General features: G+C 41.3%; 1 protein-coding gene across 1 annotated transcript in view; it reads left to right on the top strand.

Annotated features, from left to right (window-relative positions):
- The window catches only part of tmppe (transmembrane protein with metallophosphoesterase domain), a 33,677-nt gene extending 8,743 nt beyond the window's left edge, over positions 1-24,934 (top strand). The window contains exons 2-5 of the mRNA XM_080187107.1: positions 6,144-6,254; positions 8,553-8,718; positions 10,204-10,343; positions 21,609-24,934. Coding sequence (XP_080043233.1) covers positions 6,144-6,254; positions 8,553-8,718; positions 10,204-10,343; positions 21,609-21,799 — 608 coding nt within the window. The 3' untranslated portion in view covers positions 21,800-24,934. The remainder of the gene's footprint in view (positions 1-6,143; positions 6,255-8,552; positions 8,719-10,203; positions 10,344-21,608) is intronic.
- Positions 24,935-25,400: the final 466 nt, after the last annotated feature.

Genomic DNA, 25,400 nt, shown 5'->3' with positions numbered 1-25,400 from the left:
ACAGCCATTGAATGGACCCTGTTCACAAGTTCAGATTGCGGCAGCCGTGAAACACCACTCTGACACTGGGACACTAGTATTCTGCGGATTTGATGAAATGAGTAAAGATACCCAGTGCCAGGAGATGGTGTTCCAGCGACGGTCGTGATCCCGGACGAGCCCCCAATTGTTAGTGCGAGTGGGCGAAATGACCATTACGGACCCAGGGTGTAGTTCAATAACGGCACAGCTTTATTTTCTTTTACGTCAGCGGAGGTGCAGTCAGGACGTACAATTGAACTGTCCCGAAAGCGCTCTAAAGACCCGCCGCAACGGGCTACATTTATACCTGAACTTGATACATTGTACAATTCAAATGCTAATGTTTTGTTTACAGTATTCGATCTGACTGTCCTGTTTCGATGTCTTTGAGCGTTGTAATAATGTTTTTAAGTGTGTGTTAATCGTTTCTGTCTGATGGGTTTATTGATGGTCTGGAATCTCCGGGGTTTGAACAATGGGTGTTTGACTGGTTTGTGGGGCCAGGGATGCTTCCTTAGTTCTGCTAATCTTTAGGTGTCTCCATACAGGGTTGCTTGATTAGATCAGAGGTGCTGATTTGGTGTACTTTTTAATTTAGTTCCTGTAGGTGCCATCCTGTCCAGTTCCCTTTGTGTGCTAGCCCTCATTTGCATTCTAAAAGCATGTCCTCGCCTGCGAGTCTGTGTCTCTTCCCTTGTGACCTTTAGTGGGAAGGCTCTGAGTGCAACTTTAGTTTGCTTCCATATTGTGTACCCAATTTCATAACATTTGTTGTTTGATAACACATCTATCCTGTTATAGTTAGTATGACTTGTTCAAATTCTGAGAGAGTTTGAGGAGTTGGGGCCCAAAATATAATGCAGAACCTCAAAAGTGATAAACTCTGGATCATTATCTGAGTCACGTTGGCATTGGGTCAAGTAGATTAAAGAATTAAACATGCAGCTCTCAGAGTAGTGATGTGGAAAGAAGAAACTTGATTTTTGGGGTACTTGCTCCAGTATTGGGGCGGGGGGGACCAATTCCATGGGATGGGGCAAATTGTGTGACTAATTGTGGGCTTCGAAGTAAAAGGCTGGAGAGTTATAATGTGAAGGGAGATTTAGAAATCAAAAGTGAAGACAATAGAGCAGTGTTGATAAAGACAAGAAAAGTTGGGCAGAGAAGGACAGAGCGTTTAACAGTCATAGTCCAACAGCGAATAAGGCCTGTGAAAAAATAAAATTTCATTCAAGGCTCCTTTTTCTGAATGTGCAAGGCATGTTGAAGATAAGTGAACTAACAGCACAAATGGAGATAAATGTTTTTGATGTAATCACCACTACAGTGAACATAAGAACATAAGAAATAGGAGCAGGAGTAGGCCAACTAGCCCTTCGAGCCTGCCCCGCCATTCAATAAGATCATGGCTGATCTGTCTTGGCTCAGTTCCACATTCCCGCCACAGTGACACAGTTACAAAATGACCAAGGTTGAGAAATAAATACTGCAGGGTATTTCAAACACTTTTGAAAAGGCAGGCTCAATGCAAAATGAGGAGTAGCCACCCTATCAAAAAATGATGATACAAGGAGAGTAGTAAGGAAAGATCTTGCCTCAGAAGATCAGGAAAACGAATCAGTATGGATGGAAATTCTGAACAAAAAGATCAGAAAACACAGTTAGGCACAGCTTATAGTAATTATGCAGTTGGACAGTGCACAAGAAAGAAATTATTAGAGTATGTGTCGTAGGCAATAATTGTGGCGTTTTTAACTTTCATAAAGATTGGATAAATCAAATCTGGAGTGTGAGTTTGCAGGATGCTTTCATGACGATTTCCTGGAACAATAAATACACTGGCTTATTTGTGCCTTTATTTTTTATGTTCCTGTGGAACCAACTGAGGATAAAACTAGTATTGTACCATGAGACAGATTTAATTAGTAATATCACAGGAAAAGGTGCTGGGGAGGAAGTAGTCACAATACAATTTAGTTCCATATTAAATTTGACAGCAACATTCTCCAGCCTCAAAGAATATTCTTAAAGCAAACAAATAGCATGGGTGAGGGAAAAACTGGCTGCTTGGCAAACAGACTGAAAGGTATGGTCAAATAAATAGGAAACATTTAAAGAAACAATTCAAAATGTTCAAGATAAATATTTTACATTGAAAAACAAACTCCAGCGAGAAAACCAGATATTGATCTTACTTGGGGAAGTTAAGGATAGTATTGGATTAAAAGAAAAGGTTTCTAATGTTGAGCAAATGGTGTTATGATTGAGGATTGGGAGAATTTTAGGAACTAGCAAAAGGTGGCAAAAAGTTGATTAAAGGGGAAATAAAAATGGAATGAGGAAAAAATGCCAGGGATATTAAAATGAATTGCAAGAACTTTTACAAGTATGTAAGAAAGAAAATAACTAAAGTAAACGTTGGTCCCTTAGAGTAGTGGTTCCCAATCTTTTATATGTCACGGCACATCTCGATACTATAAAAACATTTTGAGGCACACCACCTATTTTCTTTGTCTTCTTCCCTTACTGGGAATTTCATTTTTAACTTCTTGTGCTCACACCTGTTGTTTAAACCTCACCTTTGTCTGTCTTGCTTCTCACTTCTTGCACTCTTTCTGAGTTTTCGATTTTTGTGCAGATGCATCTTTGTTCCAACTCCATGTCTTCTTGGTCATGTGCATGGCCCTGACCTGCATAAAAAATATAATAAAAAGTCTGACAACACCAGGTTTTAGTCCAACCTATTTATTTGATAATATTCTCACTAGCTTTCGAAGGGACAGCCTCTTCGTCAGGTGAATGGAGAGTTCTGGCCAGAACTCTCCATTCACCTGACGAAGAGGCTGTCCCCTCGAAAGCTAGTGAGAATATTATCAAATAAATAGGTTGGACTAAAACCTGGTGTTGTCAGACTTTTTACTGTGTTTACGCCAGTCCAACGCCGGCATACCCACATCATAAAAAATATAAACCATGCATGTACAGCTGTTTCCCAGCCAGTGCATGTGCCGGAGGCCCAAGATTTGTCAGGCCTTGGAGATGCCAACCATTGAGTTGAAGACAAAAGTTAGTTTTAGTTTAATTACGTGAATTTTGAATCCTTTTTTGTGGTATACTTGGGGAGATCTTCACGGCACACTGAGAAGCACTGCCCTAGAGTCAGTAACAGAAGTACTTAAGGGAAATGAGGAAATGGTAGAGACATTGAACTAATATTTAAGTCTCTCTTCTCAGAAAGAAGTCTCACAACACCAGGTTAAAGTCCAACATCAACTAATGAAGGAGTGGCGCTCCAAAAGCTTGTGATTCCAAATAAACCTGTTGGATTTTAACCTGGTGTTGTGAGATTTCTTACTGTGCCCACCCCAGTCCAATGCTGGCATCTCCACATCTTTTCTAAGCAGAAGAAACAAATTACATACCAGGGTAACCAAGGGGCTAATGAGAGTGAGGAACTAAAGGTAATTAATAGCAACCAAGGGAAAGATTTCAGAGCAACTTCAGGGTCAAAACCAACTGATCCCTCATACCTGATGGCTTAAATCCAGGGGTTTTGAAAAAGACATTGGAAGCACTCGCTATGAGTTTCCAAAATTTCCTAGATTCTGAAAAAGTCCCAGCAGATTGGAAGTTAACAAATGCTACACTACTATTCAAGAAAGGAGAAAACTGGGGACTACAGACCAGATAGCCCAACATCAATCATTGGGAAAATGCTGGAATTTATTACTAAGTAGATCTTAACAAAGCACTTACAAAATCAAGGCACAATCAAACAAAATTAGCATGGCTTTATGAAAAGAAAATCAGATAAATTTATCAGAATTTTTTGTAGGTAATGGGGAACCAGCAGATGTAGTTAGTGTATTTGGTTTTCCAAAAGGCACATGATAAGGTGCCACATGAAAAGTTAAAAGATAAGGGTTCAAGGAGTTGGGGGTCAAGTATTAGTACGGGTAGAGAATTGGTTAACGGTCAGAAAGCAGAGTAGGGATAATTGGAGCATTTTAAAATTGGCAGGCCGTAACTAGTGGAATACAGCAGGGATCAGTGCTGGGTCCTCTGCTGTTTATAATCAATATTAATTGGTTTGTTGACTGTACAAGCTGTGGGGAATGTAAGCCGAGAGGAGGACACAATGTGATATGGAAGGGTTACGTGAAGGTGACAAATGGAGTATAATGTGTGAAAATGTGAGATTATTCATTTTGGTTGAAAAATAGAGAAGAATAATCATGTTAAAAGGTGAAAAGTTTATGAAAATATTAATATTCAGCGAGACTTGAATGTACTTGTCCAAACAATGCAAAAAATTAGCATGCAGGTACAGTGAGCAGTTAGGAAGATAAATGGTATATTGGCCTTTGTCTCAAGGGAATGGGAGTAAAGAATAAGGAAATCTTGCTACAATTGCACAGGGCTTTGATGAAACCATACATGGAGTGTTGTGTGCAGTTTTGGTATTCACACTTAAGATGGGATGTACTAATATCAGATGCTGCACAACAAACGTTCTTGAGATTGCTGCTGGAGATGAGAGGATTCTCTTATGATGAGAGACTGAGTAAATTTGGTCTGTGTTTTCCAGTCCAGAGTTTAGAAGTATGAGAGGTGAAACATATAAGATTCTGAAGAGGTTTGACAGGGTAGATAGACACTGAGAGGCTACTTTCTCCGCCTGGGGAATCTAGAACACAGGCACAATCTTACATTATTGGGGGCGGGGGTCAATCGTTTAGGATTGAGATGAGGAGAAATTTCTTCAGCAGAAATTAGTGAAACTTTGGAATTTTACCCAAGATGCCTGTGGATGCTTCATCTTAAGGCTTGGACAGAAATTTGGTCTCCGTAAATCAAGGCATATCGAGAACAGGAAAGTAGAGTTGAGGTAGTAGATCAGCAGTGCACATATTGAATGGTGGAGTAGCTTGTGGGGCCTAATTGTCTGCACCTGCTCCTAATTTCTATGTTCCTGTGATAATAGAACATGGGGTGCTATATGTCCTCTTTAATGGCCACTGGTTGTTTACTCTTGAAGCACTTACAATCTACCTGGCTGAGAGATACCAGTTCAGTTGCAGTTTAGGGTTGTATCCTCTTCATAAGTAACCGAAGTTGGGGAGTAGGCCAATTTCAGGGTTTTGTTTTGGGGAGACAGGAGGGGGTGGGTGGTTGTGGAGGGGGTGGCATGTATTGTGTGTGGGGATATCAGAAATCAAATTAATCCTGTCCTCACCTGTCATCTTTGTGCATATCCTGATTTTTTTTTGCCTTCCTCTGTTGTTGTCAATTGTCCATTTCCTGCTCTGACCCTAGCTGAGATTATTATTACTGGGAAGGCACTTGGCAACACGGTAGCACGGTGGTTAGCACTGCTGCCTCACAGTTCCTGGCTTGGGTCACTGTGTGAAGTTTGCACAGTCTCCCCATGTCTGTGTGGGTTTTCTCTGGATGCTGTGGTTTTTACCCATTGTCTGAAAGATGTGCTGGTTAGGTGCATTAGCCATGCTAAATTCTCCCTCGGTGTACCCAAATAGGCGCTGGAGCTTGGTGACTCAGGGATTTTCACAGTAACTTCATTGCACTGTTAAGGTACTGGTAACTAATGAGTAAACTTTAACTTTAAAGTAAAGCAATAATAATGAAATTGTTGTCCAGCTTTCTGATGTATCTTTTTGTAATTGTAACTTAGCATGACATTACCCTGATTTGTATGGCACAGAATTCCTCCCTAATTTAGAACAAATTTCTTCCCAAAGAGTTGTGAGGATGTGAAATTCACTCCTGGGGTGTGGGGGCGGGGGCAGGGGCAGGTGTTTAGTAGCTGCAGCAAAAACCGTCAGCATTGAGCATTAGATTAGGTCGGTGAGTGGAAGGATATGGGACAAAGTGAGTAACTGTGATTAGTGCTCATTCCTCAAGGTGTGTAGATAGATGCTGTCATGGCTGGGTGACTGGTGTGTTTCATTGTTGCAATTATTCAAAGTAAAGCAAATCTAATGAAAGTGTTGGCCAGTTCTCTGATGTATCTTTTTGTCATTAACTATTATTTAGATTGAGCCATGATTTATTTTATGTTTGTGATAAAACAAACATAATCTAATTAACTGCATGATTTTCAGATATCATTGTGATTGTTGGTGACCTCACAGATTCTCAGGTAGTCAACCTCCGAAAAGCCACAGAGCCACTACGACAGCTGATGCCAAAATTAGGAACATACTTTGTTACAGGTAAAAGTTCCCCTTGTTTAACAAGTGACGGACATTGTAACCGTATATTTGTAAATTTGATTTTAAAAAAATTGGGAATTGTAGGAATTAAGCATGTGGATTATCATTTTCAATGTCACACCATACAAGATGGAAAACTTACAAATCTAGTTAGTCCAGGAAGGCAGAACTTTCCCTGAACCTGCGAGTGGTCTAAGGATGAAACAAACTTCTTTAATTAGAAAAATTACTGTTCACCAAATGCTGAGTAATTTGTAAAGCATTTTCTTCAAACAGGTGTGTTGTAGATATATTAAAACACGATGTGCATGGTAAATATGGATATAAACAAAATACCAAACCCGGCTACAGAAAAGCTGAAAAAAATATATAATTGACTGACTACCCAGCACTTGACTTAGGCACCGAAAGCTACAAAAGGTACACCCTATCCAGTTGATACTGCAGTGGACTCTGCACAAACATCTGGGGACGTGTATCAAATTTAGGAGAGTTGCTCCACAAACTAGTCAAGCAATAGCCTGCCTAGCCATACTCATCAACTCATACCTTAAGTCCAATGTCTCAGACCTCTCAATCACCATATCTCTGTATAGTCTATCCCACCTATGAGATTTACATGTCAAATAATTCCTCTTCTGACCCAGACCCAACAGAGGTGACAATGAAGTGGTATGTTGTTGGAAAGGAGTGACCCTTGGAGTCTTCAACAAGTCTCATGGTCAAACAAGAACAATAAAACTCTTGCTGATTGATTGCCACCTAATGTCCTCCCTCAGCTGATGAATCATTACTCCTCCATCTTGAACACAATGACTATCTCCAACAAGAGGGAATCTAACTATCTGGTCTTGACATTTAATGACATTACCATCTCTGAATCTCCCATCATCAGCATCTTGGAGGTTACCATTGATCAGAGACTGGACTGGACCAGCCGTATATATATACTATGGATGCAAGCCGGTCAAAGGTTGAGAATTCTATGTCAAATGAATTCACCTCCTAACTCCCCAAAGTTTGTCCACCATCTACAAGGCTTCAGTCAGGAGTGTGATGGAATACTGTCTTCTTGCCTGGATGAATTAGAGCTCTACAACACTTAAGAAACTCAACAACATCCAAGATAGAGGAGCCCACTTGATCATCACCCCATCCACAACCTTAAACATTCACTCTCTCCACAGTGGCAACTGTGTTACTACCTTTATGTTGCACTGCAGCAAGGGTCCTTCGACAACACTTCCAAACGTTCCAAACATGGGGTGCAGTTTTCCCAAAATTGCGGAGTGTTGTATGAGGTGAGAAGGTTGTGTGAAACTCACTGGCTTCACAAATGCCCTTTGCTCACCTGATTTAACAGCACTGTGAGCAATTTCAAAGTGCTGACAGCTGGCTGGAAGGACAGGGCCTAAGCACACTGGCAACACAGGCACTGCCCTCCCCAAATAACACAGGGCCTGCTCTTGGCATTGCCAGGACACGGCCCAGCCATATCCTGCACCGCATGCAGGCTATACCTCAATATTTTCGAAAACTAGTAGTGATTTGCAGTGGTGTGATATCACACTGGGTGGATGGGAACATACAGTGAGGGTAGAAGTGGTGGCATTAAGCCTGCTAATAGTTAAATTCGGTATAATCTACACTAATCAGGTTAGTGCTCTTCATGGGTTTGCACCAGATCATGATGTTGATGCGGGGTGGGTGGGGTTGCGGGTAGGGAAGATTGTGCTTGAGATTCTCAGTGGCACAAATCCCATTTTTGGTAGTGTGCTGATGCTAAATTGCAGCCATGACCTCTACCACTTGGAAGGACAGGGCATCACGACCTGCAAGTTTCTCCATCATATAACATCCTGGCTTAGAAATGCATCACTTTACTGTCAAAAACTGGAACTTCCTTTTGAACAGCACTGTCAGTATACCTGCACCCAGATAAACAGCAGTGGGTCAAGAAAGCAATTGAAGATGAGCAACAAATGCTGGCCTAGTCTGTGTTGTTCTCATCCCATAAACAAATGAGGAAAATTCCTACCTTTAATATACACCCAATCCCTCAAGGATCTTCAAGTTTAGATTATGCTAATTTTACTGGGATGTCTGTGTTTAGTTTGCACCACTTGCTTAGGGATTTCAAGCTTTTATTGTTGTTAGATTTTGTAATATTGGCAAGCACTATGTTCTTATGTTCTTTTACTTTCTGGCATTCTGACCTCATTAGTTTGAGGCAATTGTTGGAAGTGTGGCTGAATAAGCAATAGTAATGTGCAAGTCATCTTTCTGAATGACTCCCAGGTAACCACGACTATTACAGTGTTGACATCACTAACTGGTTTAAACATCTGCAAACATTAAGAATCCGGCCACTCCACAATGAACACGTCAAGATTTACAGCCCCAGTGAGAACAAGGACTGGTTCTGTCTGGCTGGAGTTGATGACATCGAAGCAGAGATGTTACGGTAAGTTCTTCATTTTCCATCTTGGCACTGTGTACTTAACCTTTGTGGAATGTCTTCCAAAGGCTTAAAATGCAACAGCTTTTCTTGAAAGTCAAATATCTGGCATATCCCAGCTAGTGTCCCACCCTACACAACCACACACACACACACACACACAATCACCCTCTCCCACCGCCCCCCCATCAAAAAGACCTTACAAAAAGCAAAAAGGAGTTTTTTAAATCAGTTTCCCTTTTAACAAAAGTCAGCGATTTGTTCCCTGAATCTTAATGCAGGATTGTGTAAGGGTAATCACAACAGATTTTATAAAAATTGAACTTTGTGAACTTTCTTTTCCTGATCATTAAGCTTCAAGCCACCCATTCTATGTGATTCAGACCTCTACTTTTAAACAAAAATAAACATTACAAAAATAGTACACAACTTTGGGAGTTCTGCTTTTAGCATCTTTCTGAGAGGTTGGTTAAAAGGACAGACAAAGTGCAATTAACTTCCAGGTTGGAGTGGAAATAGTGAAACTGAAAACCAGGGGTAACAAACTCTTGTCAAGTAGTGGGGAGGCTTTGGGTTTTTCTGTCCTTCCCCTTAGTTGTTAGAATCCTGACGCAAGCATTTAAATCAAGTGATACGTTGCGTAGATTTCTGGTGATACTGACTACTTTGTGTTTTATTTTATTTTGAGGACATACAGGGTGATGTAGTGGCACTGTGGTTAGCACTGCTGTCTCACAGCACCAGGGACCCAAGTTCAGTTCCTGCCTGGGTCACTGTCTGTGCCATGTCTGCGTAGGTTTCCCCCCACAGTCCAAAGATATATGGGTTAGGTGGATTGGCCAAGCTAAATTGCCCCATTGTGCTGTGGACTAGCTAGGGTAAGTGCATGGAGTTTTGGGGATAGGGCTTGGGTAGGATCATGGTCGGTGCAGACTCGCTGGGCTGAATAGCCACCTGTAGGATTCTATGACCTTCCTTCACCACAGTGACTTCAACAAAGGATAGTAAACAAAGCCTGGAATTCGGCTTTGTTTACTGAACTGCTAATATCATTGCCATTATGGGTTGAAAGGGATGCCATTGAGAGTCTGATGTTTAGGAAGCATTGTCTCAGAAAGCCCATTGATTCCATTAACAAGGTTGGCATATGAATGCAAGTGGCATTCCTGTACGTCTGTTTGCAATTGGTCTGTACCAGATGCTCTATTGGAAGCTCCTTGGGCAGAATAAGGTGTGAGATTATATACAAATATACATAGGTTGGGTTTTTGTTCCATGTTGGAGGAACCCACAGTTAGTAACTCAGAAAAACTGGTAAGTGAAGAGCATGAAATTGGCTCTGAACAAGCTTAGAGCCAATGAACAAATCCTATCCCTCTTTATATCCTACAGAAATGGGGACAGTAAGGGAACAGGCTAGATCATTCCAACTGTGTAATATTAACAACTTACTTATAATCTCATAGTCTGATTGATGTGTTTTCTGTATAGGTATCCTGGACATGGTATGGACTTAGAGAAAGCGTTGGATGGTTGCAGTACCAAAGATGCTGTAGTGTTGCTGGCGCACCAACCTAAAGCTGCTGAACGTGCCCTACAAAGCAGGCCAGACATCAGCCTGATTCTCTCAGGTATGGACACCCTCCATTATTGCCTGTTTAATTTCATCTTTTAATGAAAGAATAGCTGATGTAACAATGTGAAATTATTAGAGCAACAACCTAAAATAATGTTCATTTGAGTTAGAGGTTCCCATCTGCTCCCTGTAACATTACTGTAAAGTTAAAAGCCAACATCTGAATGATCTCTTATCATGCTGCAATTCTCCATAAAAAGCATCAAAGCTGTTATAAATATTTTGACAATCAAAATTACTTCTGGCCTTTAAAATTGTTAATGCTTTGCTCTGACTAAAATAGTATGTCCCTTGCTTGCACAAACACTCTGCCTTTTAGATCTGCACTTGACTTAGTTACTGAAGTCCTGCTATAGGATTTATCGAGTCTACCTCTGTATTTTCCAAGCTGTCTGCTTGTGAGACTTATTAGAAATGAAATGTTGTTTGCATTCAGAAAAGCTATGGTCCAGATTTACTAGAAAGAACAATATTGAGGCTTTCTGCACTCCACTCTTCTAAATTAAATTAGAGAATGACTCCGAGTTCACACATGTGCAGTTAAACACAGAAATCAAGGAGTTGCTGTCTGCTTTGCCCTGCTGTGCTACAAGCCGTGCTCCAGCAGTACCTTGCAAATAGATTCTGGATTGAAATCTGTGCAAAGGTGGGAAGTTTCAGAACCTGTCTATAGTTATCCACTAAACATGCTAGCAAAAGTTAGGACTGATTACATTTGGGCATAAGTGAATTTTGATGGTGTGGTAAGATTTAATTACTGCTAAACATCCTCTCTGGCACTGAAATTTTTCTTTTACAGTATGAAGTCCCTTTTCAGAATTTAATCATTGTTGTACATTTCAAAAATTAAAATAAACCTTTACTTTCTCTTTCCAACTACTGCTTGTATTTTCAGCACTTAATAAAACATCACGGCACTTCTTAAGAAGAACTTTTTTCCCTCCCTTTATTTCACTTTTTGTACATAGCTTTTATTATAAATTAGTATTCTATTTCTGGTTTAGAAAAGAATGTGACTCAGTGAAGATTTTTCATCTAATTGGTTAAAGAATCACAATGTTGCTTGCCTGCTGATGCTGGTGCCTTATAGAGAACACTACACCGAACTGAAAATGCTACACCGAGGAATCAGAAATCACCACAGGAATCAGTGTTGAGGCCACTATTATTTACAATATATGCAAATGACTTGGACAAGGGAAGTGAATGAAATATTGCCAAAAATAGGTGGGAAGGCAAATGTTGAAGATGATGCACAGAATCTACAGAGGGATATAGACAGGCTAAGTAAATAGGCAAAACCCTGTCAGATCAAATATAAAGTAAGAAAATGTGAAGATATGCACTTGGGTAGGAAGAAGAAAAGCTGAATATTACTTAAATGGAGAAAGAGGGATTTGGGAGTCTTTATGCATAAATCACTAATGCTACTATGGAAGTTCAGTAGATAATAGGGGAGGCAAATGGAATGCTGGCCTTTATTTCAAAGGGAATGGAGTGTAAAAACAGGAAAGCCTTGCTAAAACTATACAAGGCCCTAGCTGGACCACATCTGGAATACTTAGAACCGTTTTGGTTCCCTTATCTATGGAAAGATATACTGACATTTGAGACAGTCCAGGGAAGGTTCACTAGGTTGGTCCCTGGTATGGAAGGATTTTCTTATGAGGAGGGGCTGATAGGTTGGGCCTGTACACGTTGGAGTTTAAAAGAATTAGAGGTGACCTTATTGAAGCAAATGGCCTCCTTTTTCTGTTCCTGTGGCTTTATAACTCAATGGAATCTTATATGACATTGCTTTTTATATTACAAGTGCCATCCCATCTGGAACAAGTGGGCATTTTGATCACTGTTTTCAGGATCCCATCCAAGATGGTGACGGCCAGAGCACCAGCATAAATGAAATGTTTCTTAAATGGTGATCCTGGCACCGTTTTCAGGTCACTACCTGAGGCCCTGTCTAATCGTCATAGACAATTATTGTGTGAAGTTATGCTTTATCCTGACAATTGTGGCTGTCCAATAGCTCCGATGTTCCTGGTATTTGCAGAACCATCTGATTTTAAATGCTAGCAAACTCTTTTTGAACTGCCCCAAGCCATATCTGTTTGTTTAGTGTTGCCCCAAGCCATATCTGTTTAGTGTTGCCCCAAGCCATATCTATTTAGTGTTGGAAGGAATGGAGTAATGGACCTCAGTGAATTCGTACTTCTACACCTCAGCATTAAACAGAGTTTAGAAAGAAACCGATGGATTTAGGCTGAAAGCTGTCAAGCAGGACTAGTGTCCTAAGAACAGATGTAAGCTGTGCAGAACATTGAATATCTACAGTGGCAATTGCATCTATTCTGCCTTGCTAACTCCAGCTTTCTTACCTATATGTAACTTAATCTGATTACCAAGTCAAGAGTTTTGGCACCTGTGACTGAAGAGTTTGTAAACCACAGGACACACAATATTGCAGTCACTTTTTCTTAACTGACTTTTTACTGGTGAAGATAACTTGACACAGAGTGATCAAGTGGGATTTTAAGATACATGACACAGTAGTTGGAAGCTAGAGAAAGTAAATATTGTAGAATGAAAGGCTGCCTTTGGTGGCATCCGCTATTGCAGTGGCAGTCATTGATCAGTTTGTGTTTCTCAGATATCCATAAAAGCTGGTGAAATACTAACAGCTTGGAAGAACAATGATACATCCAGAGTGCTCACAGATCCTTAAGATAATGGCAAGTCTGTTATGGTACTTTAGCTTTAATATGTGCTTCCTGGAACCACACTGTAATGAATGCTGAGGTGGCTGGTCAGAGATGGTATAATGAGCAGTCTTAAGGGTGTGGCCTTTCAAAATAAAATGCCATAAGTGTTTTCTACTATTGTGGTAAATCCTCTAGAGAGGGAGGGTTAGTTCTTTTATTTGACATCTGTAGCTTTGAGTCATTACTTGAATTTAGAAACATTAACATTGTGACAGTTTAGAAACAATGGGGAGGGGAGAGAAAGGCTCTAAACAGCTTTATGGAATTTTAAAATTAGGTATTACTCATGTTAGTGAGGCAAGGAAATTTTTTAAAAAAAACCTAAGTTAAGCTGCAAGGCCCATGGTGCAGTACACCAAGGTTAAAAAGAGTAGGTGAGAAAAAAAAATTTGTTAGCATTGATTGAACATTGCTAAGTTTGGCTTTTTAGAAGTAGAATTTGAGGTAAAGGAAAGATTGAAGGAAACAAAGACTTCCACATTTCAAACATCTGGTAAAGAATGAATTATGGTTGGACTCAATGCAATTAATTCTGATTTCAACAGAGTGGGGAGAGTTTCTAGAATATGGTATTTGAAGTTTGAGAGGAACATCTGTTCATAATGACCTGTGAGTTTATGTAAACAGTATTTGATTTGATTTTGATTTGATTTATTGTCACATGTGTTAACATACAGTGAAAAGTATTGTTTCTTGTGCGCTATACAGACAAAGCATTCTGTTCATGGAGAAAGAAATGAGAGAGTGCAGAATGTAGTGTTACAGTTATAGCTAGGGTGTAAAGAAAGGTCAACTTAATGCAAGGTAGGTCCATTCAAAAGTCTGATGGCAGCAGGGAAGAAGCTGTTTTTGAGTCGGTTAGTACATGACCTCAGACTTTTGTATCTTTTTCCGACAGAAGGTGGAAGAGAGAATTTCCAGGATGCATGGGGTCCTTAACTATGCTGGCCGCTTTGCCGAGGCAATGGGAAGTGTAGACAGAGTCAATGGATGGGAGGCTGGTTTGCATGATGGTTTGGGCTCTATTCATGACCTTGGTAGTTTCTTGTGGTCTTGGGCAGAACAGGAGCCATACCAAGCTGTGATACAACTAGAAAGCATGTTTTCTATGGTGAGAGTCGTAGCTGACATGCCAAATTTCCTTCCTCTTAGAATATAGAGGCATTGCTGGGCTTTCTTAACTATAGTGTTGGCATGGGGGGACCAGGACATATTGTTGGTGATCTGGACACCTAAAAACTTGAAGCTCTCGACCCTTTCTACTTTGTCCCTGTTTATGTAGACAGGGGCATGTTCTCCTCTACGCTTCCTAAAGTTGATGACAATCTCCTTCATTTTGTTGACATTGAGGGAGAGATTATTGTTGCTGCACCAGTTCACCAGATTCTCTATCACATTCCTGAATTCCGTCTCATCATTGTTTGATATCCGACCCTCTATGACAGTGTCGTTTGAAGGCCCATTGCCCTCTTACACTGGAATTAGGTTGGTAGGTAAATACATTAATTTTAAACAAAGACTTGTTCAATAACCACCAAAAGTTCAAGGGGCAACTTGAAATGGGTTTGGATGCTACTGTTTGTGACGAGACCCTTATTCCGTACTTAGAATTGGGGCCCTACGCAACTTTTGTGGACCAATCAGCAGGCATGCCACTTGTCCTTGACGTGGGGGAGAATAATTAGCAATCCAGAGAATTGCAGTCTGCTCAACAAATAGGCCAAATTATTTACAATTACTCCCTTTATCTCCCCAAAATTACCTGCTGCCTTCCAGTGGAAATGTTGATGCCAGCTTCTAGATTGCCAGGAGTAGCTGCCTTGATGCAGGGTGTTGCTGTACTGTCTGACAGCCTGACTGCTGGTGGTCTCATGTTTAAAAATAGAATCTGATAACATTAGAATATTTCTCTGCACTGAAATGTGACAGAAACCATGGTAGATGCTATACTGCTGGGTATGTGGCATTTGCTTAAGGATCCATTCCTTGCACTGATTTCAGACATACTGACATAATGACTTCACTCAATTGTCAACAGTCAGACACTAGCATCACCATTGCGCAAAAAATGTATTAAAGAATCTTGTCCACCCATCAGCCTATATTAAAGATTATAGTTATGTTTCCACTCTTGCTAAATAATCCGTACAATAAAAGATCTGTTACTTAATTAACTCCTACCCCCCACCCCCCATTTAAAGGTTGTCAGATGGAATCAGGATTATGTTGTTCCATTGTGCAGTTAGCGCGGGAAATATAATGCTTCTGACTTACAGGCAGCTTGTTGGCTACTGCCAATTTGTCAAGGACAGGTAGGACACAGGTTTGCAACCCTCTTTTCTCAGTAATTTTCAAATTTAGATTGCTAATGTATAAAGTGACTGCTTGCAAGAAAGGAGTTGATATTGGAGGAGTGTCAGCCTTGCATGCTTCCTATTTGCAGAAAAGCAACAATGAAGGCCTGAGGGCAGAACTCATGGCTTGTCTTCATGGACAGGAGAAGATGTAAAACATAGAACCACTGGAAGGGAAATAATGAAGATGGATAAACTGAAATAATCTGATGCACTGATGTATTGCTGAATTGCGTAGGCCTGAGGATCTCAGTCTTGAATGCTGGACTATGCTGATCTTAGCTAGGACAGTGGTGGAAATGCTGATCATTCCAAGATGAACTAATGGTGAGGTGGGGTGCAGAAGTAAGCCAACGATCCATGTGTTGTGCATGTTTGAGTATCAAGTCAGGGCAGGTACAGGCTCCACTGCAATGCCCTCTCACCCTTGTGTTCCACGTGTGATTAAGGTGTTGGAAACAACTGGTACTGTGGGTTCTTGATGAGTTATTGCCTTCAAAAGAGAATATGAGCAAAATTTTGAAGCGGAAAACAAAGTTGGATTATAACCTTGCTAACTGACCTTTATAAAGATCCCAGGAAAGCCTTTAAGTGGTTCCTTTAGTTCCAGAGGGTTTATTCTGAGGGAGTGGTTAGCAGGCAGTTGTGGGCCATCAGATTTAAATCAGCGCCAGGTTTAAAAGGAGGCCTGGTGTAGACAGTGGGCAGCGGAGTGAGAGGGAAGCAGAGTGAGCTACTAGGGCTTAATATCAAAAAGGGCTTGAAAGAAAGGCCAGGTGAGTTCGTTCGAAAAACAAAAAAAAAAAAATTTTTTCAAAACTACTACAGTGAATAATGGAGGGGCATGTGATGTGTGGTTTCTGTATGATGTGGGAACTGGTGGACCCTAGGGTTCATCCCAGTGACCATGTCTGCAGTAAGTGCAGGTTGCTGGAGGAGCTCCAGCTCAGGGTAAATGAGCTGGCCTCTGAGCTACAGACACTGAGGCTCATCAAGGGGAGAGAGGGTGCCATTGTCAATGGGGTGCAAGTGACATCCATCCCCCCTAGACTGGCTAACTCTAAGGGTCAGGGACAAGAGGGGGCTACTGGGAGGAGGAAGGGGGGTGAGGAGCGGAGGCCTCAGCCTCTTAATCTGCATAACAGGTTTGAGGTTCTTGCTTCCAGGCTGGACGAGAACGAGGCAGGTGAGGTTGGTGAGCAAGCTGCACACGGTACAGTGCTGCAGCAGGACATAGGCAAAGAGAAAGGGAAAAGGAACGTAGTAGTTATTGGGGATAGTGGGGTGAAGGGTATTGACACTGTCCTTTGTCACAATGACAAAGTGCACAGAAGGGTGTGTTGTCTGCCTGGTGCTCGGGTACGGGATGTCGCAGCTGGGCTGCAGAGGAACCTGGAGTGGGAGGATGAGAATCCGGTCGTTGTGGTTCATGTGGGTGCCGGCGACGTAAGCAAAATGCGGACTGAGGATCTGGGGAGGGAGTATGAAAAGCTGGGAATGGAATTAAAAAGTAGAACCGACAAGGTGGTTATCTCTGGGCTACTGCCTGAACCGTGTGCAGATGGGCGTAAGGTTGACAGGATTAAGGAAGTGAATGGGTGGCTCAGGGATTGGTGTGGGAGGAATGGGTTTGAATTTATGGGGCATTGGCACCAGTATTGGGGTAGGTGGGACCTGTTCGGGCGGGATGGGGTTGGTCTGAACCGTGCTGGGACCAGAGTGCTGGCGAATCGAGTAAAGAGGACTGTAGACAGGGCTTTAAACTAATTAGGGGGGGGGAGGGTGCGAGGGTAGGTGACCTTAGGAGGTCTAAAGTTAAGGAGAGTGTACATGTAAGGGAAGAGGCCGAGGATGTCCCAATAATAGAGGGAGTAGGGGGCGTGAGTATAGTTGGTGGCGTTGCGGCAAATAGGGTCCAGGTGAAGGCTGGGATGAAAGCACTTTATCTGAATGCATGAAGCATTCGGAATAAAGTGGATGAGCTGATGGCGCAGATCGACACAAATGGATACGATCTGGTGGCCATTACAGAGACGTGGCTGCAGGGTGACAGGGACTGGGAGCTGAATGTACAGGGCTATCAAGTGTTTAGGAAGGATAGACAGGAGGGAAAAGGGGGGGGCGTAGCTCTGCTGATTAAGGATAGCATCACGGTGGTAGCAAGGGATGATATTGGAGCCAAGGAGCAGAGGGTGGAATCGTTGTGGGTGGAGATTAGGAACAGCAAAGGGAGGAAGACGCTGGTGGGTGTCGTCTATAGGCCCCCGAATAATAATCTGGAGATGGGGCGGGCTGTTAACGCGCAAATAAGTGCGGCGTGCGGGAATGGGACGGCCGTAGTTATGGGGGATTTCAATCTGCATATTGATTGGTCGACCCATGTTGGACGTGGGGGGCTCGAGGAAGCGTTCTTGGAATGCTGCCGGGATAGTTTCCTCGAACAGTGTGTGTTGGAGCCGACGAGGGAGCGAGCTATCTTGGATCTGGTGCTATGTAATGAAGCGGGTAGAATTAGGGACCTTGCGGTGAAGGATCCTCTTGGGGAGAGTGATCATTGTATGGTGGAGTTTCTGGTGCAGATGGAGGAGGAGAAAGTGGGTTCCCGGACACGTGTCCTTTGTTTGAATAGAGGGGAGTACGGTAGGATGAAAGAAGAATTGGCGAATGTGGACTGGGAGAGCGCGTTGGAGGGAGGGTCTGTTGAGGAGCGGTGGAGGATCTTTAAGGAGATCTTTCTTGGTGCTCAACAGAAATTTATTCCGATGGTCAAAAAGGATAGTAGGAGGAGAGGTAATAAGCCGTGGATAACGAAGGAGGTGAAGGAAAGTGTTAAACTAAAAGCGGAGGAATTTAGAGTAGCTAAGAGTAGTGGGCGAGAAGAGGATTGGTAGAGGTTTAAATGTCAACAAAGATTGACAAAGAAGTTGATAAGGAAGGGTAGGAGAAACTATGAAGCTGGGCTAGCGCTTAATATAAAAAAGGATAGCAAGAGTTTTTATAAATATATAAAAAGGAAGAGGCTGGCTAGGGTGAATGTTGGTCCTTTTGAGGATGAGAAAGGGGACCTAGTGGTAGGGAATGAGGATATGGCTAAGGTATTGAATAACTTTTTTGTTTCTGTCTTCACGGAGGAGGACGTGAATAATTTGCCGGGTGTTAGCGATGGAAAGGTGGTAGGACTGGAGGGTCTTAATGACATTACTGTTACTAGAAAGGCGGTGCTCGACAGACTGGAGGGGCTGATTGTGGACAAGTCCCCAGGACCGGATGGAATGCATCCGAGGGTTCTGAAAGAAATGGCGGAGGTGATAGTGGATGCCTTGGTGGTTATTTTCCAAACATCGCTGGATTCCGGGGAAGTGCCGGATGATTGGAAAACGGCTAATGTGACGCCGTTGTTTAAGAAGGGTGCCAGGCAAAAGGCGGGGAATTATAGGCCGGTTAGTTTAACGTCTGTGATAGGTAAAATGTTAGAATCTGTCATTAAGGAGGAAATTGCAAGGCATCTTGAAGGGAATTGCTTGATAGAGCAGACGCAACACGGTTTCGTTAAAGGGAAGTCGTGTCTGACAAATTTACTGGAGTTCTATGAGGATGTGTCTAGGGTGGTGGATAGAGGAGAGCTGGTGGATGTGGTCTTTCTAGATTTTCAGAAGGCGTTTGACAAAGTACCTCACAAGAGGTTATTGCAGAAGGTCGAGGGACATGGAGTTGGGGGTAGGGTGTTAGCGTGGATAGAGGATTGGTTGTCAAATAGGAGGCAGAGAGTGGGGGTCAACGGGTGCTATTCGGATTGGTGGATGGTGACTAGTGGAGTGCCCCAGGGGTCGGTGCTGGGGCCTCAGCTTTTTACCATTTATATAGATGATCTGGAGGAGGGAACCGAGTGTAGAGTGTCGAAATTTGCTGATGACACCAAGATTGGGGGAACGGCAAATTGTGCGGAGGGTGTGGAGAGTCTGCAGAAGGATCTAGATAGGCTGGGCGAATGGGCCAGGAAATGGCAAATGGAATTTAATGTTGGCAAGTGTGAGGTGGTCCACTTTGGTAGGAAGAATGGTAGGAAGGACTATTACTTACGGGGCGAAAAACTGCAGCAGGCGACGGTGCAGAGGGACCTCGGGGTCCTTGTGCATGAGTCGCAAAAACCCAGCTTGCAGGTGCAGCAGGTGGTCAGGAAGGCGAATGGGATGCTGGCCTTCATAGCGAGGGGGATTGAATATAAAAGTAGGGAGGTCTTGCTGCAGCTGTATAGGGCATTGGTGAGGCCGCAACTGGAGTACTGTGTGCATTTTTGGGCGCCGCACCTGCGCAAAGATATTTTGGCCTTGGAGGGAGTGCAGAGGAGGTTTACTAGGCTGATACCGGGGTTGAGCTATGAGGAGAGGCTGAATAAACTGGGCTTGTACTCGTTAGAGTTTAGAAGAATGAGAGGAGATCTCATTGAGACGTATAAGATGATGAATGGGATGGATAGGATAGAGGTGGAAAGACTCTTCCCGCTCAAAAAAGACAATAGGACTAGGGGGCACAGCCTCAAGATAAAAGGGGGGCGGTTTAGAACGGAGTTGAGGAGGAACTTCTTCACTCAAAGGGTGGTGAATCTCTGGAATTCTCTGCCCGTTGAAGTGGTGGAGGCTGCCTCACTAAATATTTTTAAGACGCGGGTTGATGGGTTTTTGATAAGAGAGGGGATTAAGGGTTATGGGGAGAGGGCGGGAAAGTGGAACTGAGCAGTGACAGATCAGCCATGATCTTATTGAATGGCGGGGCAGGCTCGAAGGGCTGGATGGCCTACTCCTGCTCCTATTTCTTATGTTCTTATGTTCTTATCAGGCAAAATTAATGAATTGGCTTTATTTTGGTGATTAAAAGGTTCATGGAAGTTTGTTTGCCAGGTAAGACATTCACAGACATCATCAGGTGCTCTTTTATTTTAGTACTCAATGTAATTGATGTTGTATAGGAGCACACAATCACTTGGCAAAAAAAAAATCCTGGGTGGGATTTTCCAGTTGCATCTGCTGTGTGACCAGAAATGCCCGATCTTTAAAACTTTCTGCAGGAATTGCCACAAGCAGACTGAAAAATTCCCCTCCACCCCAACCCATGTCAATTCCATTCACAAATTATTTGATGCTGTACTTACAGCAGGGAATTATGTTCAAAGGCATTGTGAATAGGAATAAACTACATAAAGCAATAGAATGCAGCCTTGTTGATGCCACAATTATTCCTGCTAATTCTTCAGTCATGTGCAAATAGGATTCCCTGCAAGTAAAGAAATATTGGATTCTCAATCAGGAGAACTGTTCTTTACTACTTTTATGCTCCCTGAGTCTCATTAGCTTAAATGTTGCATTTATATGAAAGAAAGGACTTGCATTTAGTGCCTTTCACAACACTAAGCCATCTCATGTGCTTTAAAGATAATGAATATTTTGAAATGTAGAAAATATTTCTTACTCTTCTATTTGTATGATATGTGTGAGAGTGTTCTCTGCGTCTCGTCTCTTATAGTTAAAAATCATAGAATATCTACAGTGCAGATGGAGGCCATTTGGCCTATTGCACCTTCACCAATAACAATCCCACCCAGGCCCTATCCCCGTAACCAACATATCTGCCCTACTAATCTCCCAGATACTAATGGGCAATTTAGCATGGCCAGTCAAACTAAATTGCACATCTTTGGGCTGTGGGAAGAAACTGGAGCACCTGGAGGAAACCCACGCAGACACAAGGAGAATGTGCAAACTCTGCACAGACAATCACCCAATGCTGGAATTGAACCCAGGTCTTTGGCGCTGTGAGGAAGCAGTGCTAACCACTGTGCCACCATGCTTCCCAGCCTTTTCAACTTATTCATGAGATGGCGAAGTGATTGCATGATATACAGGTGTATATTAGTACACTGAACATAGACATAATTGGGTACAACTGTATCTTTTACAAGGGAATAAACTGAAAGATATTGAGTCCAAAAGACTGATTATGTACTCTATCTGTGAAAGACCTGGGCGTCATAGTTGTAGTGAACATGTGTTTCACCACTTTGATTGCGTTATTTTAATTCACTAAATCCTCCTGTTTAGAATTATTAGTACAAATGTAACATCTAATTTGTTTTATTCTTCCTTTCAACAGGTCATACCCATGCTGGGCAGATTTTTCCTCTGGCAATTGCTGCTTATTTTTTGAATCCATACTTTGAAGGTCTTTACAAAGTTGGTGAGAACAGTTTGGTGTACGTAACCCCTGGGACAATTTACTACGGGATTCCAATGAGACTTGGAAGCAGAGCGGAAATAACAGAAATTATCTTTAAGACTGGATGAACTGGTTATCATGCTGCAGGTCCTCCTTCTAAGAATCATGAATATTGCACATTGATGTATTTTGGCAGTGAGTTTGAAGAATGAGTAGGCAATTAGCATATATGATTCATAAATAACCTGAGTACATTGTTTTTGAATAGATCAATGCTCAGATTGCCAATGACTGTACTATTGTCACTAAGATTGATCCCTTACAACAAAGCAGTTATGATGGGAGGGTGAGGGTACAAAGCTTGTCATATTTATTTTTGCATCCTTTATGAGGACTCCAGGTTAAAGAGTGTGACTCCTGGCCTCCTGTACTGAATACTTGAGGATTGATTGAGCAGGGCCTGTGAATGACTGTCCAGTCTCCATCCACACTGTGCCTACTTACAGCAGCATGCTGAGTCCGGCAACTCAATGTGTGGCAGATGCTGGATCCAGTTCAAAAATAAATGGACAGTTTTCAGTGCCTATTGAAAAACTGCCTATGTGCTTTTCTTCTTTTCTTCTCACTTAGCTGATTTCCATTAGAATCCAAACTAAATTGAAAGCACTTTGTCCCCTAGTTTAGTATGTCCATTTTTCATACAAATTTACTATTTGTTGAAATTACCACAATTGTTATTATAGTTTATTAATGTCCTAAATTATTGGTAGTCTTTTGAATTCCTCAATATGTGGTGATGTTAATTACTGCATTGTTTGACATTAGGTATGTAAATATTAGACAGACTGTTCTTGATGTAATTTTAAGTCATTTGTCTTGACTTTATATTGCATTGTATTTTGGACTCTGAGATATGCCTTGCAATTTATTCAAATTTGTGATACTTCTCACGCTTCCTGAAAGTTAAAAATGGTTAACACTGAATTATTATCGCAGATTTTTTAGGAGAATTTTGTAATACCACTCTTTTTTTGATAGGCTATGTGCTGAAAGTATTTTCCACTTTAGATAAATTTATGTATGACAAACTAATGACAAACCAAATATTTGCTTCTTTTTTGATGTCTGATGGATTTTGCAATTGCCTACCCCCTGCAAAATTCCACAGCAAGCCTGTGGAAATCTGAGTAGGATTACCTGACCAGATGTTTTAAATCCAACGAGAAGCTCTCTGCAACCAGATCAAGTCATAGAAAACAACATTTAAAGAAATCTAATTCCTGGTCCCTTTAAGTTTTGATTACAAAGTGCTTAAAAGTTGAATTGTCCAATAATTTGAAATATGCATAATGAAATAAGAAATTATTGCAAAAAAAGTGAATTATCAATTAATTTCAAGGATTGTGTTTTGAATTGACTAGATTTAAACTTGTGTTAATTTTCAACAGTTTAGTTAATTGAAAGAAGGGTGGGGAGGATAAGCTTAATTAAAAAAAGAAACAGGAAATACGTATATCTGAACTAAAATAAAATAGTCAAAACCTCAGCTAGTGGAAATAGAAAAACTGGGCCAAATGTTTTTGATATTGCACCTTTTACCAGAAACTAATTATTACTTTTCGGAAGAGACACTTTGTTTTTAAATCAACCTTGTTCTTTTTGATAGTATTGCTTGAGTATTTGCTTAAAAAGATGCCAAAGCTTTTTCCTTGCCCTCATCAAGATAAATACAAGAGTGCCAAATTCCAGAGGGAGCAGAAACTTGTTCCACGTGAGAAAAGGGTGCAAGTTAGTTGGCAAGGGGACTCTAGTTGAGGTGTTAACATGGAGAATGTACCAGGGAACTATTTTCCTCTGTGCTTTTATTTAATTCAAAAAGACGAAAAGCCTGGACATGTTCCTTTTGCCTATAGAGTGTAATTCCCTGCATGTAGATCCTAGCAAGTTTAAATAAGCCACATTGTGTTCCAACTTATTAAATTAGTTGCTTTTGTAATTCTTATCATACTCAAGGTTGTTCAGCAGGTGTTGCCCAATTGTGGAATCACATCTAACAATAGACGTTATGTTCCAAGTTTTGCAAGCACGGGATGGTTGAGTATGGTTAATACTCTTATTGTGAACAGCTAAAGTGACATGCCATTTGATATGATCTGCCAGCTGTTGGGTTGTGCAACCCCCATTTCTGGTAATGAATCGGTATTGAGATTCAGGTACCACGTTACTTATTAGTGCAAGAGGCAGAATATCTTTTTGGCTTTACAGCAGCATCCCATTCTTGGAAAATATCAATTGTGTTGCTACTGTATAGTAGCAGTGTAAAACAGCTAGATTCACCTATTGATCAATTTGTTGAGATGATCACACAGTTGCTATTTTCCAGTAGTAGAATGCTGTCAAGTCAAAAAGTCATTCTGCCAACCACACAAGTTAGTAACATGATATGTGAATTTCAGTGCCTGTGAAATGCCAGGTATGTTGACCGTACATCCCAATGACTGGCATATCATATCAGACAGCACATCCCTTGAGCTGTTCACTATAGGGTAGAGTACTGGCTATCCAAAACTATTCTGTGCTTGCAAAACTCAGAACGTAATGTCTGCTATTTGATGTGATTCATGATTAGCCAGCACTTGTTGAATAATCCTGAGTATGCTAACAATTACATGAATGACCAGTTTAAAATTATCAGTTGGGCTCATGATGTGGCTCATTTATATTTACTAGAAGCTACATATATTCCTATGCAGGGCCCTGTCTTCCAGAGCAAAAGGAATATGTCCAGGTATTGCACAAGTGCAAAAAAAATGCACTAAATCCTCCAAGGAACATCTTGACCATTCGGAGTCCATTTACCAACCAAAAAGCACTCTTTTCTCATGCAGGATCATTTGTTGCTCCTGTTGAAATTTGGCATTCTTGTATCTGTCCTGATAAGCACAAGATGAAAAGTTTCAACAGCATGCCTCTTTTTCAGGAATACTTGTTATTTTTGTTGCTTTCAGCTCCAATTAGTACGGAATACTTTTGTACACAGGTAGAAGAAAAGTAGAAGAAGCAAATCTAATCTAACATTTAGGCATAACAAAAATCTAGCACTGCAGTAGACAACAATGTTGGATTGGTTACATGTAAAGGCTGGTCCTGAAATGCTGTAAAGCTTAGTGGCGAACTAAATATGTTTACCAGAACTTTTGGACTTTGTGGTAATTTTATCCTGTGGAATCTTGCCTTTTCCTGTTTGAAAATTAATAAATTTTATTCTAACAAAACAGAAGTGTTTTCCATTTCCAAAATGGGATTTATCACCCATTTAATCATTTGGAAAGTTGAATTGAAGGATATGGATTAGAGTTAATAAAGTGACGAGGGAAGGTTGAGGGTGTTTTAACAGCCACTATTTTTACAAAAGTGAAGGATATTTTAAGCGAACAGTGACAGTTAAGGTGGAATTATTGGCTGGCTGAGGGATTTTCAATCCTGCCGTTTCCAAGGGTAATTTACCAGAATTAAAGACTGAAAACAAAACATTTGAGACGCCAAAATCCCATTTGTTTTGTAAAAATATATACTTTATTTGTAAAATATTTGAAAGAACATTACAAACATTTCAAAATGACCATCACAGTCACTGCAATAATATTCGGTTTTCTACATAGGTCATGTTGCCCTTTGAGATACTTCAATACAGTCAGAGAAACGTTAGACATTGCACCATTTGTAACG

Source organism: Carcharhinus amblyrhynchos, chromosome 4, assembly GCF_965287045.1.
Source record: "Carcharhinus amblyrhynchos chromosome 4, sCarAmb.v2.hapA, whole genome shotgun sequence".
Lineage (NCBI taxonomy): Eukaryota > Metazoa > Chordata > Chondrichthyes > Carcharhiniformes > Carcharhinidae > Carcharhinus > Carcharhinus amblyrhynchos.
The sequence above is the reverse complement of the archived record's forward strand: the minus strand, read 5'-3'. Positions and strand labels throughout refer to the sequence as shown.